Source organism: Bufo bufo, chromosome 1 (genome assembly GCF_905171765.1).
Source record: "Bufo bufo chromosome 1, aBufBuf1.1, whole genome shotgun sequence".
Classification (NCBI taxonomy): domain Eukaryota; kingdom Metazoa; phylum Chordata; class Amphibia; order Anura; family Bufonidae; genus Bufo; species Bufo bufo.
The window spans coordinates 102,327,995-102,341,675 of NC_053389.1; the positions used below are offsets into that span (position 1 = coordinate 102,327,995).

At 42.9% G+C, this 13,681-nt stretch overlaps 1 protein-coding gene across 1 annotated transcript in view; it reads left to right on the forward strand.

Annotated features, from left to right (window-relative positions):
• The window catches only part of MORN1 (MORN repeat containing 1), a 489,262-nt gene that overhangs the window by 117,666 nt on the left and 357,915 nt on the right, over positions 1-13,681 (forward strand). Inside the window, exon 8 of the mRNA XM_040427472.1 lies at positions 8,080-8,190. Within this exon, the coding sequence (XP_040283406.1) occupies positions 8,080-8,190 (111 nt within the window). The remainder of the gene's footprint in view (positions 1-8,079; positions 8,191-13,681) is intronic.

Below are 13,681 nucleotides of genomic sequence, written 5' to 3' on the forward strand. Positions count from 1 at the left end.
AAAATAAATCATTCCTTCTTCTGGACCTCATTCTTTCCCTGGCTGAGGTCTGTAAATCACGTCACGGAGCTGAAATTTTGTTTCTACAGTGGGTTTCAGTTAAACTGCATGCAACACTTCAGTCATTTATCTTGTAAATGTGACTTATGACTATCACCAGATGTGGAATACTTCCCAGTGCCAGACAGCCTAACCCTCCAGAGACTGTAATTACTATATCCCATGTGCTTACTGTCAACACGCTGCAGTAGACAGTACTAGTATCTGAATGTGGGAGCCATGTTTGGCTGGCTGGAAGATGGGGCACACCTAAGAATGTCAGATCTCTAGATCTATAAAGCTGTCTGGGAAGTATGCGGAATATGTCATTGTACATGCTTCTCATAATGAAGGTCAATCATCTCTGGGAAATACATGATAGCTTATTACTGTCAATTCAGAGCTCCTCTCCCACCTGCTGGTTTATGGGGATCCTGCAGCCAAGTTATAGCTGGAGAATAGAGATGTAGATGTTAGGTGACCCTTTTGGAAAATGTGTGCAAAATGGTTTCCCCCTTCAAACAAACTTAAAATAACGTCTCTACCTATTAATAAAAAATGGAAATGTAAATTCCTGTGTTAAGTTGCTTAACCTTTTAAGGACAAGGACACATTTTTAGTGTTTTCGTTTTTTCCTACCTGCCCTCCAAGAGCCACAATGTCTTATATGTTCCGTTCACATATGAGGGCTTATTTTTTGCAAGCTTTTTTTATTTTTTTATTACTACGTACACTGTGCACTAAAAATGACAAGGTTTGGGTACATGTATGGTGATTTCAAGTATATGTAGTTTTTATTAGTTTTACTACTCAAAACCTTTAAAAAATAAAATCTGTCTTTGCAGCGCTGCATTCCGAAACCCATAACTTTTTTTGGTCTACAGAGCTGTGTGAGGCTGTGTTTTTTGCTAGAATAGCTGAAGTTTTTGTAGGTATTATTTTGGGGTACATACAAATTTTTGATCACTTTTTAATTTAACTTTTTATGCGGGCAAGGTGACCAAAAATTGCAAATCGCACGTTATTATTATATTTTTTTTTTCTTATAGCATCCATTATGCTAGAAACATTTTTAATACTTTAATAGTTAGGATTTTTTGGACGCAGCAGTACAAATTATGTTTTTTTGATTGTTCATTGTTATTGTAAAACTGGGAAAGGTTAGTTGGATTTTTAATATTATTGTGTCCTTTTATCTTTTAAAAAACTCTTTTACTTTTTTTTTTTACTATCATTTTTAGTCCCCTTAATGGACTTGAATATGTGATTTTCTGATCACTTGTACTAAAGACTGCAATAAAATGCTACTGCAGTCTATGAGATTGTTACAAGCTCACTATGCCGTTCCTGGTAGCCTTCCACAGCAACGGATCAGAGCCCTGAGATTTTTGGATTGGAGGACAGAGGGAACGGCTCAGATGCTGCTGTCACTATTAGCCGTGGCATCTGAGGGGGTTAAAGGAGTTATCCAGGAATTGATAATAATGACCTGTCCTCAGAATAGGTCATCATTATCACAATAGCGGGGGTCCAAATCCTGGCTCCAGCATCGATCAGCTGTATCACTGAGCCATTGTGCTCAGCCCGATTGACGTAAATGGGGCTAAGCTGCGATTGGCCCATGTGACCAATGTGCGGTAACGTCACATGGCCTAGGAAGAGGCTACAGTGGTCATGGATAGGGTTGTTGCGGGTATCGAAATTTCGATACCCAATCGATACTTTTGTCCCGGTATCGATACGATACCGGGATTTCCGTTTTTTCGATACTGGGCTGCGCTTCTGCGCAGTCTAGTATCTCTGAACATGAGCGCGCTGCTATCGGCGCGCTCATGTTCTCTCTCAGCAGCACGGGGAGAAGGAAGCTGTCCTCCCTCCCCCTGTGCTGCTGCCGCTGCCACCAATGAGAAGAGAGGGGCGGAGGAGGGGCTGCAATGAGAAGAGAGGGGCGGAGGAGGGGCGGCAATGAGAAGAGAGGGGGTGGAGGAGGGGCGGCAATGAGAAGAGAGGGGCGGAGGAGGGGCGGGCGCACTGCGCCACCAATGATAGGATTACTATCGGAGCGATGGGAGGAGACATCAGCTTCACTAGTGGGCGTTCCTTTTCCCTGCGCTGCGATTGGACAGCGCTACAGCCAGGGAGAAGGAACGCCCACTAGTGAAGCTGATGTCTCCTCCCATCGCTCCGATAGTAATCAGCAGCATGTGGAGCAGGAGAGGAGACAGTAATGGGGCACTGCGGGCGAACGGAGCGGCGCCCAGGACTAATGGTGAGTGCTGAGACATCGCTGGGCGCCGCTCTGTGTGGCCTAATAGTGAAAGTCTGGACTCATATACAGTAGTTAGTCTTTAACACATACAGGAGGCGGGTGCCGGCAGCAGAATCGCATTGCCGGCACCCTGCCCCTGACAGGGAGCTGCGATCAGCGGCAGTTAACTGCCGCTGATCTGCTAGTACCCGCCTCCTGTATAAAGGGGTAAAATCATTGGTGGTGCAGTGTGCCCCCCCCCTCAATCCCCCCATCCCATTAAAATCATTGGTGGCACAGTGCGCCGGCCCCTCTCAACCCTCCAGTATTAAAATCATTGGTGGCAGTGGCCACAGGGACCTCTCCACTCCCCCTCATTGGTGGTGCAGTGGCAGCTTCTGATCGGAGCCCCAGCTGTGTAAGCCTGGGGCTCCGATCGGTTACCATGGCAGCCAGGAAGCCCTGGTTGCCATGGTAACATCCCTGATGCTGTGTGCACAAAGCACAGAGCAGCAGGGACAGTGTGGAGTCCTATTCACCCTGATAGAGATCTATCAGGGTGAATAGGAAAAGGGATGAAAGATCCCAGGTTCTAGCCCCTAAGGGGGGAAATAGTTATTAAATAAAAAGTGAAAAAAAAAAAAACACTAAAATATGAAGTATAAATCACCCCCCTTTTCCCAATTTCACATATAAAATATATAAATAAACATATTACATCGCCACGTCAGAAAAGTCCAAACTATTAAAATATAAAAAAAAAATCTAGGTGGTGAATGCCGGAACAGAAAAAATAAAATAAAAACTGCGCGATTCGCCATTTTTAAAAATGAGGAATGCACGTGGCTTTTTTTGTTTATTTTTTTCGCGTGGTATCGAATGGTATCGAGTATCGCAATACTTTTTCATGGTATCGAAACCGAATCAAAAATTTGGTATCGCAACAACTCTAGTCATGGAGCACTGGCCTCTTCTAGCAGCTGATCGGCAGAGGTCACTGGGACAGGTCCTCAATATAAATTCCCCGATAACCCCTTTAAATGACTAGGATAAGACTTATCACTGATCTTGGTCATTGCGGCCAGGTGTCTGCTGTATTATAAAACTGGAGAGGGGCACAGCGGGGCAAGCGAGGGGTATTTGAAAAAAAGAACAATGATGGCAGCATCAGCATACCCCTGTAAGTAAAGGTACTTAATTAAACTAAAAATTAAAACATATGAAAGTTTTCCTATTTGTCCGTAAAAAGTGTTGGCTGTCCATGATTTTGGGATAAGATGTCCTGAAAAAAGAAAAATTCTGGTTGAAAACCCTAGACACGGATGTGTGAATGAGGCCTCAGAGTATGCTATGTACAATGTCCAGAGATAGTCTGAGACCCCCCGCTTGGCCTTCAGAAAGACCGTACAATGTGCAGAGATTGTCTGAGACACTCCCCCTTGGCCCTCAGAAAGATAGTACATTATGCAGAGATCTTCTGAGACCCCCCCCCCCCCTTGGCCCTCAGAGTATGCTATGTTCAATGTCAAGAGATAGTCTGAGACACTCCCCCTTGGCCCTCAGAGTATGCTATCTTCAATGTCAAGAGATAGTCTGAGACACCCCCCCTTGGCCTTCAGAAAGACCGTACAATGTGCAGAGATAGTCTGAGACACTGCCCCTTGGCCCTTAGAGTATGCTATGTACAATGTCCAGAGGTATTCTGAGACACCCCACCCCCCTTGGCCCTCAGAAAGACTGTACAATGTGCAGAGATAGTCTGAGACATCCCCCCCTTGGCCATCAGAAAGACCAGTGCCAGTACACAGCTGCTATGTCATTGGTGCAGGTGCAACTGACTCCAGCAATACTCAGAGAGTCAGTTGCTGGACAACCACCATACTCTGAAGTCTTGAGGTCAGCAGAGTACCAAGTCCCAACTCAAAATTCCTGGAAAATTAGATGTTGCAGCTGAAATGTGAGATTTGGTCTAATTTAGCTCTGGATATTCCAGAATCAGGCCTTTTACATCTAAGGGGGGAGTTTCACTCTGCATTTATGCTGTTTGAGATCTATAGAAAGCTGTGTGATAGCCCCATTTTGACACTCAGCAGCATCAATATATGAATACAGTATATTAATCTCGTAGTATTTCTTTTATTTTAGAGGGATGTGTTTTATAGAATGGCTTATTTTACAGAAAGAAGATTTACATGAATAGTTTTTTTCTTTATTTTTCCTGAGTCAGTCATTGCAAAAATCAGCCAATAAAACAAACCATTGAAGCCTTTGGTCCCTAGAGCTTGCAATCCAAAAGAGCTGAATGACAACGAGACATTGGTTAGCAGCTTTTGTTATGTATGCTACGGCAGGCACCCGGCACAGAAGTATAAAATAATGATCTATAACTAAATCAATTATTAAATTTTGTTCCACTCGAAAAGGAATTTGTATTACAGACTTCCATTTTATTTGTCATTTTCTTGTCAGTTTCCTGAATAACATTCTACTTTAATGCGTGTCTGTATGAATCGTACAGTACTATTTCTCCTTGTGGAGAGTGCCGAGTAGGCATAAAAAAGTCTTATAAGCTATGCAATGCTCATCTGGGAAAAAAGGCATGCAAATGACCACTTCCCCCAAAAAAGTAAAGAAAGCTGAGCTACTGATGCCACTAGATGCAAGGTGGCCATCCTTTAAGTCAATGCTCGACCTCTTAAACAGGACTTGAAACATAACTTAGGATTTGTTACAGTTTCGGTTCACTTATCGCGTGCAGTTGCCAGCTGCTAGTGGGTTTGAATTTTTGCCGTTGTGTTCAATGGTGGTTCATGCTAATACTGTTCCATGCCTCCTGTCCTCGGCTACTTGGTGTCAATTAGGCCACTGTGCTTTGTATCTCACCTGTTTGGCACTGCCCCTTTGTTATGTGTTTACACCTGTTTGCCTCATGTCTTCCTTTGCTCTAGTTAGTATATAGTTCCTAAGTAGTGTTGAGTGAACGTCTGTTTTCAAGTTTGGCGTACAAGGTTCGGGTTCAGGTATCTAAGAATTCTGTTATGGATTCCGCTGCCCTGGACCACAAGTTATGATCTGCGGTAGCGGAATCCATAGCGGAATTCTTAGATATCCTGAACCTGAACCTTGTACGCCAAACTTGAAAACAGAAGTTTGCTCAACACTGTTCCTGAGCTTGTGGCCTGTCTTGGCTGTGCGATTAGATTCTGTTGGATCTTTTCATGTTCTGCCTGTGTCTGGATTTTGTGAAGTCAGTTCCTCTAATTCTGTTTGGATCTGTTCACTGTTTGAATTTATCTGTTGTCCTAGTTTTTTTTTTGGCAATGGTCTTGAGTCTGTTCCGTGTGTGGTCTGAAATCTGTCTTACTTCTGTTTGCCAATGAATGCACTAGTTCTGGTTGTTGTCTGATCTACCTTGCCAAGTGTCTGTACCTGGAGCTGCCATGTCTCAACTGTGTCCTAGTGTTCTGTGTCTGTTCCATCTTGCTAAGTTTCTTCCCATGTATCTGCTATGTCTGAACTATAACCTCAAGTCTGTTGCATGGATGTTGTATGTTCTTTGCCTGTTTGTTATCAGTGTGGTTCTGTCTGTGATCTTGCTTGTGCTTCCAGTGCCTTGCACTAGTTATTATGACCTGTTGTTCTCAGCTACCAGCTACACTGGGACTAATCCAAGATGTAGTGGCTTGGTGGCTCCCCTGCAGAGAAGTCCAGTTCTCTGTATAGGAGTTAAAGGGTGAATATCAGGGGACCGCCAGGATAACATGCACAGGTCTATATCAACATCAGATGGGTTACTTGGCACAGTGGTTCCAGACCCATTGTCTGTAACAGGATTATAGCCAAGTCAGTTCCTCATCTGCAGACAGATGTTTCAAGGTGATTGCCTTTGTATCAGATCTGGGAAGTGCTAGTTCATCTTGTGGATAGTGCCTAGTAGGTGTAAGGAGTCTTATAGGTCATGCAATGCTTCTTTGGAAAAAAAAAGGTATGTAAAAGTAAAAATTTGCATATTCAGTTACATGCCATGCATTTGCCAGCATAATTTGACTTGATTGCTGAAAAATAATTTGGCAAAGTTCAGAAAATCCATATTATAATAACTACAGTCAGTTCCATAAATATTGGGACATCAACACAATTCTAACATTTTTGGCTCTATACACCACCACAATGGATTTGAAATGAAACGAACTAGATGTGCTTTAACTGCAGACTGTCAGCTTTAATTTGAGGGTATTTACATCCAAATCAGGTGAACGGTGTAGGAATTACAACAATTTGCATGTGTGTCTCCCACTTGTTAAGGGACCAAAAATAATGGGACAATTGGATTCTCAGCTGTTCCATGGCCAGATGTGTGTTATTCCCTCATTATCCCAATTACACTGAGCAGATAAAAGGCCCAGAGTTCATTTCAAGTGTGTTGTTTACATTTGGAATCTGTTGCTGTCAACTCTCAAGATAAGATCCAAAGAGCTGTCACTATCAGTGAAGCACGCCATCATTAGGCTGAAAAAACTAAACAAACCCATCAGAGAGATAGCAAAAACATTAGGCACTAGTGAGCTCAGCAACACCAAACAACCCGGAAGACCACGGAAAACAACTGTGGTGGATGACCGAAGAATTCTTTCCCTGGTGAAGAAAACACCCTTCACAACAGTTGGCCAGATCAAGAACACTCTCCAGGAGGTAGGTGTATGTGTGTCAAAGTCAACAATCAAGAGAAGACTTTACCAGAGTGAATACAGAGGGTTCACCACAAGATGTAAACCATTGGTGAGCCTCAAAAGCAGGAAAGGCAGATTAGAGTTTGCCAAACGACATCTAAAAAGCCTTCACAGTTCTGGAACAACATCCTATGGACAGATGAGAGCAAGATAAATTTGTACCAGATGGGAAGAGAAGAGTATGGAGAAGGAAAGGAACTGCTCATGATTCTAAGCATATCACCTCATCAGTGAAGCATGGGGGTGGTAGTGTCATGGCGTGGGCATTTATGGCTGCCAATGGAACTGGTTCTCTTGTATTTATTGATGATGTGACTGCTGACAAAAGCAGCAGGATGAATTCTGAAGTGTTTCGGGCAATATTATCTGCTCATATTCAGCCAAATGCTTCAGAACTCATTGGACGGCGCTTCACAGTTCAGATGGACAGTGACTCAAAGCATACTGCAAAAGCAACCAAAGAGTTTTTTAAGGGAAAGAAGTGGAATGTTATGCAATGGCCAAGTCAATCACCTGACCTGAATCCGATTGAGCATGCATTTCACTTACTGAAGACAAAACTGAAGGGAAAATGCCCCAAGAACAAGCAGGAACTGAAGACAGTTGCAGTAGAGGCCTGGCAGAGCATCACCAGGGATGAAACCCAGCGTCTGATGATGTCTATGCGTTCCAGACTTCAGGCTGTAATTGACTGCAAAGGATTTGCAACCAAGTATTAAAAAGTGAAAGTTTGATTTATGATTATTATTCTGTCCCATTACTTTTGGCCCCTAACAAGTGGGAGGCACATATGCAAACTGTTGTAATTCCTACACCGTTCACCTGATTTGGATGTAAATACCCTCAAATTAAAGCTGACAGTCTGCAGTTAAAGCACATCTTGTTCGTTTCATTTCAAATCCAATGTGGTGGTGTATAGACCCAAAGATGTTAGAATTTTGTTGATGTCCCAATATTAATGGACCTGACTGTATATAACTAATGACTCTAATAACTATGTATACATATTATATTGTCTTTATAACATTTGCTGATGTTTTATGTGAAATCTATATATTTTAGATGTTGCTAAGAAGATAACGATCTTGGGAGAAGACATAATAGAAGTTGTTCAAGGTTCTCCGGCCACATTCCATGTACAATTGAGGAAAGAGGATGATGAAATTGCCGAAAGTAAGGAGTCTGATTAACTAGTTTTTATTCCCAGGAGAATGAGCCCGATTTGAACCAAGAATTGTGCAAAATCACTTGTTTTAAACTGAGCCTTTCAGGAAATTAATGCTGCCCTAACTATGGGCAACATGACCCTCTAACCGAGGGTTGCTAAGAAGAATGCATCTTCAGCATTATGCTGAACACTGAAGACAATGGATAACTGTGTGATGCAGAAGCTTCTCAGCCTGCCTCAACTTTCCCTGCCTTAATAGTGGCATCCTTACTCCAGTCCTGCCTCCCTAAATGTGTAATAGAGCTTACTAAAAATCATGTGATCCAGCAGTTTATCTGTGGCCTGCATTGATCACTAGTAGTTCTCCCCTCTACACACTCAGCATATCTCTGGTTAGCGCTGGGAAGATATATAGAGGAGTGGGGCTGCAGCAATCAGCGCTGACAGTAAGTATACAGGAACATAGTACAATTACTGTCAACGTTGAAAGCTGCAGTCCTGCTACGCTCCATATCTTTCCAGTGCTAACAACAGCATGTCACATCATTTTTAATAAGCTCTATTACACATTTAGGAAGAGAGGACTGGAGTAAGGAAGCAGAGGCTGGGACAGGGAGACCAGAGGCAGGCTGAGACCTCATTAAATTCTGAGAGGATCTCATTGATGTCTATCAGAAAGTTTTCTAGCCATGTTCTGTAACCTATGCAGAGGTCAGGAGGGAGTAGATAAGCTGTGATATTGTCACGGCGCGGTGTGGGTGGTAAACTCCACACCGAACACAGGAGGGAAGGGAAAAGGTACTAGGCCTGGAAACTAGGGAAAGGGGAAAGGTCACACCCTAGTGAATCCCTAAACCGAGCCCTGACTATTATCAGTATGAACAGACCTCGATAGTAGGAATGTTCATACGCAGGGACCTAGAGCCTTATCTGACCCTAAAGGGCCTTGGAAATAGTGTCAGGACAAAAGATGACCTGTTCTTTCTCAGCTGAAGGAACAGGAGACTCCCTCAGGCCTAATGCCAAAAGATACGGGAATACAACAAACTAGAAATAGGAAAAAGACACTTCACTCCGAAGTACGCGGACGAGCAAGAACTCTGTGGAGAACCAAACACCAGCACTTCCACAACCAGAAAGGAGCTATCAAACGCATAGCATGATGGGTGAGACCAGACTAAATAGAGGAGTTGGAATGACCACTTAAGCTACACCTGAGACAAGAGGTGTGGTCATAACCAGCAACAACACAGAAACAAGTGAAACCAAAGAGGCAGTCAGATCACATCACGTGCAGCCAGTCTCTTAGATCTTCTGACCTCTGTCACGGGAGAGACCGTGACAGATATTGTCTATTGAGAACATTGGATTCTATGCTATCTATATATAGGTAATATCTGTCATTCTAATCTTGCCTGTCATTTTAGGCAGATTATTGCTGTAAAGTAATATGTACAAACCAAAAGTGCCGCCTGCTATTAGGCATAGTGGTCAGTGTGAAAAAGTTATCTTTTTCTTTTTTTCATATATAGTGACATAGAAAATGAAAACTAATGACACCAAAAATTCTTTAAAAATATGTTTAACATAAAAACTTGATTTAAATAATAGGTCATTTTCTGATGACACATTCCCTTTTGAAAGCAGCCTTCTCTGCGCTGATGATATCTAAAAGACTGAAAGAGATTTGTCAACAGATATAATACCCTTGCTTATCTTTCAGGACCAGATTTACCTTTAGGCAATGTAGGCCTGTGAATATAGGCTGCCCTAAGGGCAAATTTAACATGTTAGTACTTCTAAATATGACCTCATATGTCATAATCATTGACATGTACTAAATAAGCTTCCTTTCCCTGCCAAAAACATCTGTTCTCTTTTATGATGGATATTTTGAGTGTTATGATAAATTGTGTGTGTATGGGGGATGTACAATTACATGTCAGAAGCATTTAGAGGTCAGCTGTGAATTAAATGAATATAATATAGTAATATTTCAGGAGTACATATAGCAGTTAATTACTCTATTACTTTGGGTATGCAAATTAGCTTTAGCTACAGTTACATTCTATAAAGAAAATACACAAGCCGTACTTTTTGAGATTATATGTCCTGATTTACATCATTTAGCTAATTAATGGTTCCCATTCACCAGTTAGTCTCCCAGAAATCATTAGAATATATTTCTTTCTTTGATGATTAATTCATTTTAATTATTTTTATGTGCAAAGCAAATCCAAAAAGTCCAGGCCGTGTAGAATATCCTCTCTATAAGGCTACATGCACACGACCATTGTGTGTTTTGCGGTCCGCAAATTGCCGATCCGCAAAACACGGATGGCGTCGGTGTGCGTTCCGCAATTTGCGGAACGGCACAGACAGTGAAATAACTGCCTATTCTTGTCCTCAAAACGAACAAGAATAGGACAGGTTAAAAAAAAATTGTGGACCACGGAATGGAGCAACGGATGCAGAAAAAAACACGGAGTGCTGTCCGCATCTTTTGCGGCCCCATTGAAGTGAATGGGTCCACATCCAAGCCGCAAAAACTGCGGCTCGGTTGCGGACCAAAACAACGGCCGTGTGCATGTAGCCTTAAAGGCACATACAGCACATTGTACTGGTATGAGCAATAGATTTATATCAGCGCAGTATTAAAGCACTATGGTAGACACGTTAAAGGTAAAATTTTCGTAATTACTTCCTAATTTACCTTATGCTTCTGAAATCCAGGTTGAATAGACAGAGGGCCAACTGCCCCTCTGTTGCATAAAGGCCCAGAAACACCAAGAGATGCTAATAGAATATTATAAAAGTAACCCATAAAAAGTGCCGGACCCCCATGAACAAGGCAGATTTTAGGTATTAATACTAAAAGTATATTGGAAATTTGTCTTTTCATTATCCAATGAATAAGTCATAATTGCCGAAAATGGAATACCCCTTAAAGGTACATCCATAGAGACGTAAAACCCTTGGCTGTATGTTTGCTGTGAATTTCACCATATTGTAAAGGGTGAAATCAGAGGCAGAAATCCATGTCATAAATTGACAGCCTTTGGAGGCCTCTCTAGAGCTGGCCATACATTAGGGATTTCAGGCGGCTGTTTTCCAAGCATCTTGCCATTCACTATTGGTTTGGAAAGTTGCCATCTTGGACAACAATGCCATAAAATGACAATTCAGACAAAACGGCCAATCTCTGCTGTGATCTTTGACCTAGTCATGGCGGATCAACTTTTTGGAAAGATATCTTCCATCATTGACAGCTGCCAAACTCATTTGTGTCATAAAAAGGCCCTGATGGTCGGAAGGTCTCTAGTGTATGGTCACCTTTAAAGGGAATCTGTCACCACTTGCCAGTAGGCAAAACCATCAGCCTCCGTAGATCTCAGCTTGTCAACATATTCAAATTATACTTGTCATGTGCTGCCAAGCAGGACATAAAAAACCCTTTTTATGTTATGCAAATTAGCCCCTAGGTGCAACCAGGGTGTTGCCGTTGCACCTCTTTGAACCTAGAGGGAATGGCCGAGCCTCCATGACTTCGACTGACAGGTTTAGGACATGTAGATGTACTCACACCTGGCACTGAAGTCTCGCAGCAGCGCGTTCAGTGCTCACACAGTACAGGAATGGAGATTGCAGGACAGGTGAGCGATTTCCATCCCTGTACTGCATGCGCACAGAATGTGCTGCCGTCAGGCATCAGGGCCAAAGCAGTGGCGAAGGAAGATGAGTGGAGCATCGGGGTGCAATGAGGTACAATGGCAACACTCTGGTTGCACCTAGAGGCTAACTTGCATTACAAAAAGTTTTTTTTTCAGCATATGTCATTATGGGACATATCTCATTAGAATATGCTGATGAGTGCAGATCTATAGAGGATGATGGTTTTACCTACTGGTATGTGGGGACAGATTCCCTTTAAGGCCCCAACATTTACTAGCGATCATTCGGCCGACACCTCATGCACATAGACGTTCGCTTTGGGCGGACATGTAAATTTATTCAGTAAAGAGAGGAGAACGCCCCTGCCAGACACTTCTGGTGGTGTCTCATCTCCTGAGAGAACAAAAGGATCAAGTGAAAATATTCACTTCGCCCAATTCTTCTCTCTCCCCCCTTCCCCCCAATCATCTGTTGGGGGAGAGTTGGGAGCTCCCTATAAGCTTTGGACTTTAGGCTGAACCCGCTGTTCTCGTTCTTTGTATGGGGTCCTTTAGTCAATGGCTTCCTCCTCCCAACCCTCCACCCACATCCACAGTCTGAAGGCGCCAGGGGTATGGCTATATGGGGTTCAGAGGTTACAGTTGCTACCAGGCCCAGGAGCCGGGGGGGGGGACACAAAGCCTCTTGTGCCACATAAGAAGACACCGGTATTATAAGAAGTGCATGCAGGACAAGTTACCCCTCTGGCTGGAGGGAAGAGGTTAGGTCAAGAATTTGGTATTGGGGGGTGCCCTTTCCATTTTTGCCTCAGGCAGCATGAAGGCTTTATGCTTCCCTGCCCCTGGCCATAAAGCACTGAGGAAAGAGGGGCCCAAACTGAACTGTTGCACCAGGGCCAATGACCCTTTAGATACCGCCCTAGAAGGCACCTTCACGAAACATTGTGGTACCTGATGTAATGTCAAACCAGAAAATGGCTACCGCTGCAAGAAGAGGGTAAATTCATTCAAATGAAGCAAGTAGCTGTAGTAAAAGTTGTTTAAAAGTTGTAATTTAATCTATAAAGGATTTGACTTTCACCTCATTGCATCAAAACCTGCTACCCCTGCAGCCCTCAACATGATCCTCCTGTAAACCAAGTGATTTCTAAGTGCTGATTTATTAGTGACATTAAAGAAATGTTTTAAAATCTCCATCGTAAAGTCAACCCCCCCTTCCCCCTGTTTTTTCTTTATGACAGCGTGAGGAAAGAAAACTTCTATCTGTGCATCGGGTCTGCCTCACTTAGCACTTTTGTTTCTCACTGATGCTCGCAAGGTAATGGCAGTTTAAACCCCTGCATTACTCTCATTTATGACTTTCTCTTTAGACTATTATAGAGAGCCGTAAAATGTAAAACCTACACTGTAACTCCACAGCCGTAAATGTCGGCATGCTCGATTGTGCTTCAGATCTGCAAATTGACATCAACATTTCCCGTTCTTCGCCTTTGTCTTCACACGCCGTTAACAATCTTCAAATTTACTTTATTAAACGGAAGAAATTAAAATGAAGCAAAATCTTAATTTTCACAACGTGCGCTTCGACGTTTCGTTTCCCACACATTGAATGGCTGGCGGAGTTACATTTCATGTAACTGTAGATTACTACGGAGGATACGTCAGGCCCTCTGTATTAGGCCCTCGAGAGGTTTCAGATACATTTGATAAATGGACGTTATCCACCTGCAGATTGTCCTCACTCCAATGGAATTTGTGTAATCCAGACACGGAACGCCACAACCGAAATGACATTTGACAAAAACGTCTTTAGGCGACACATAGG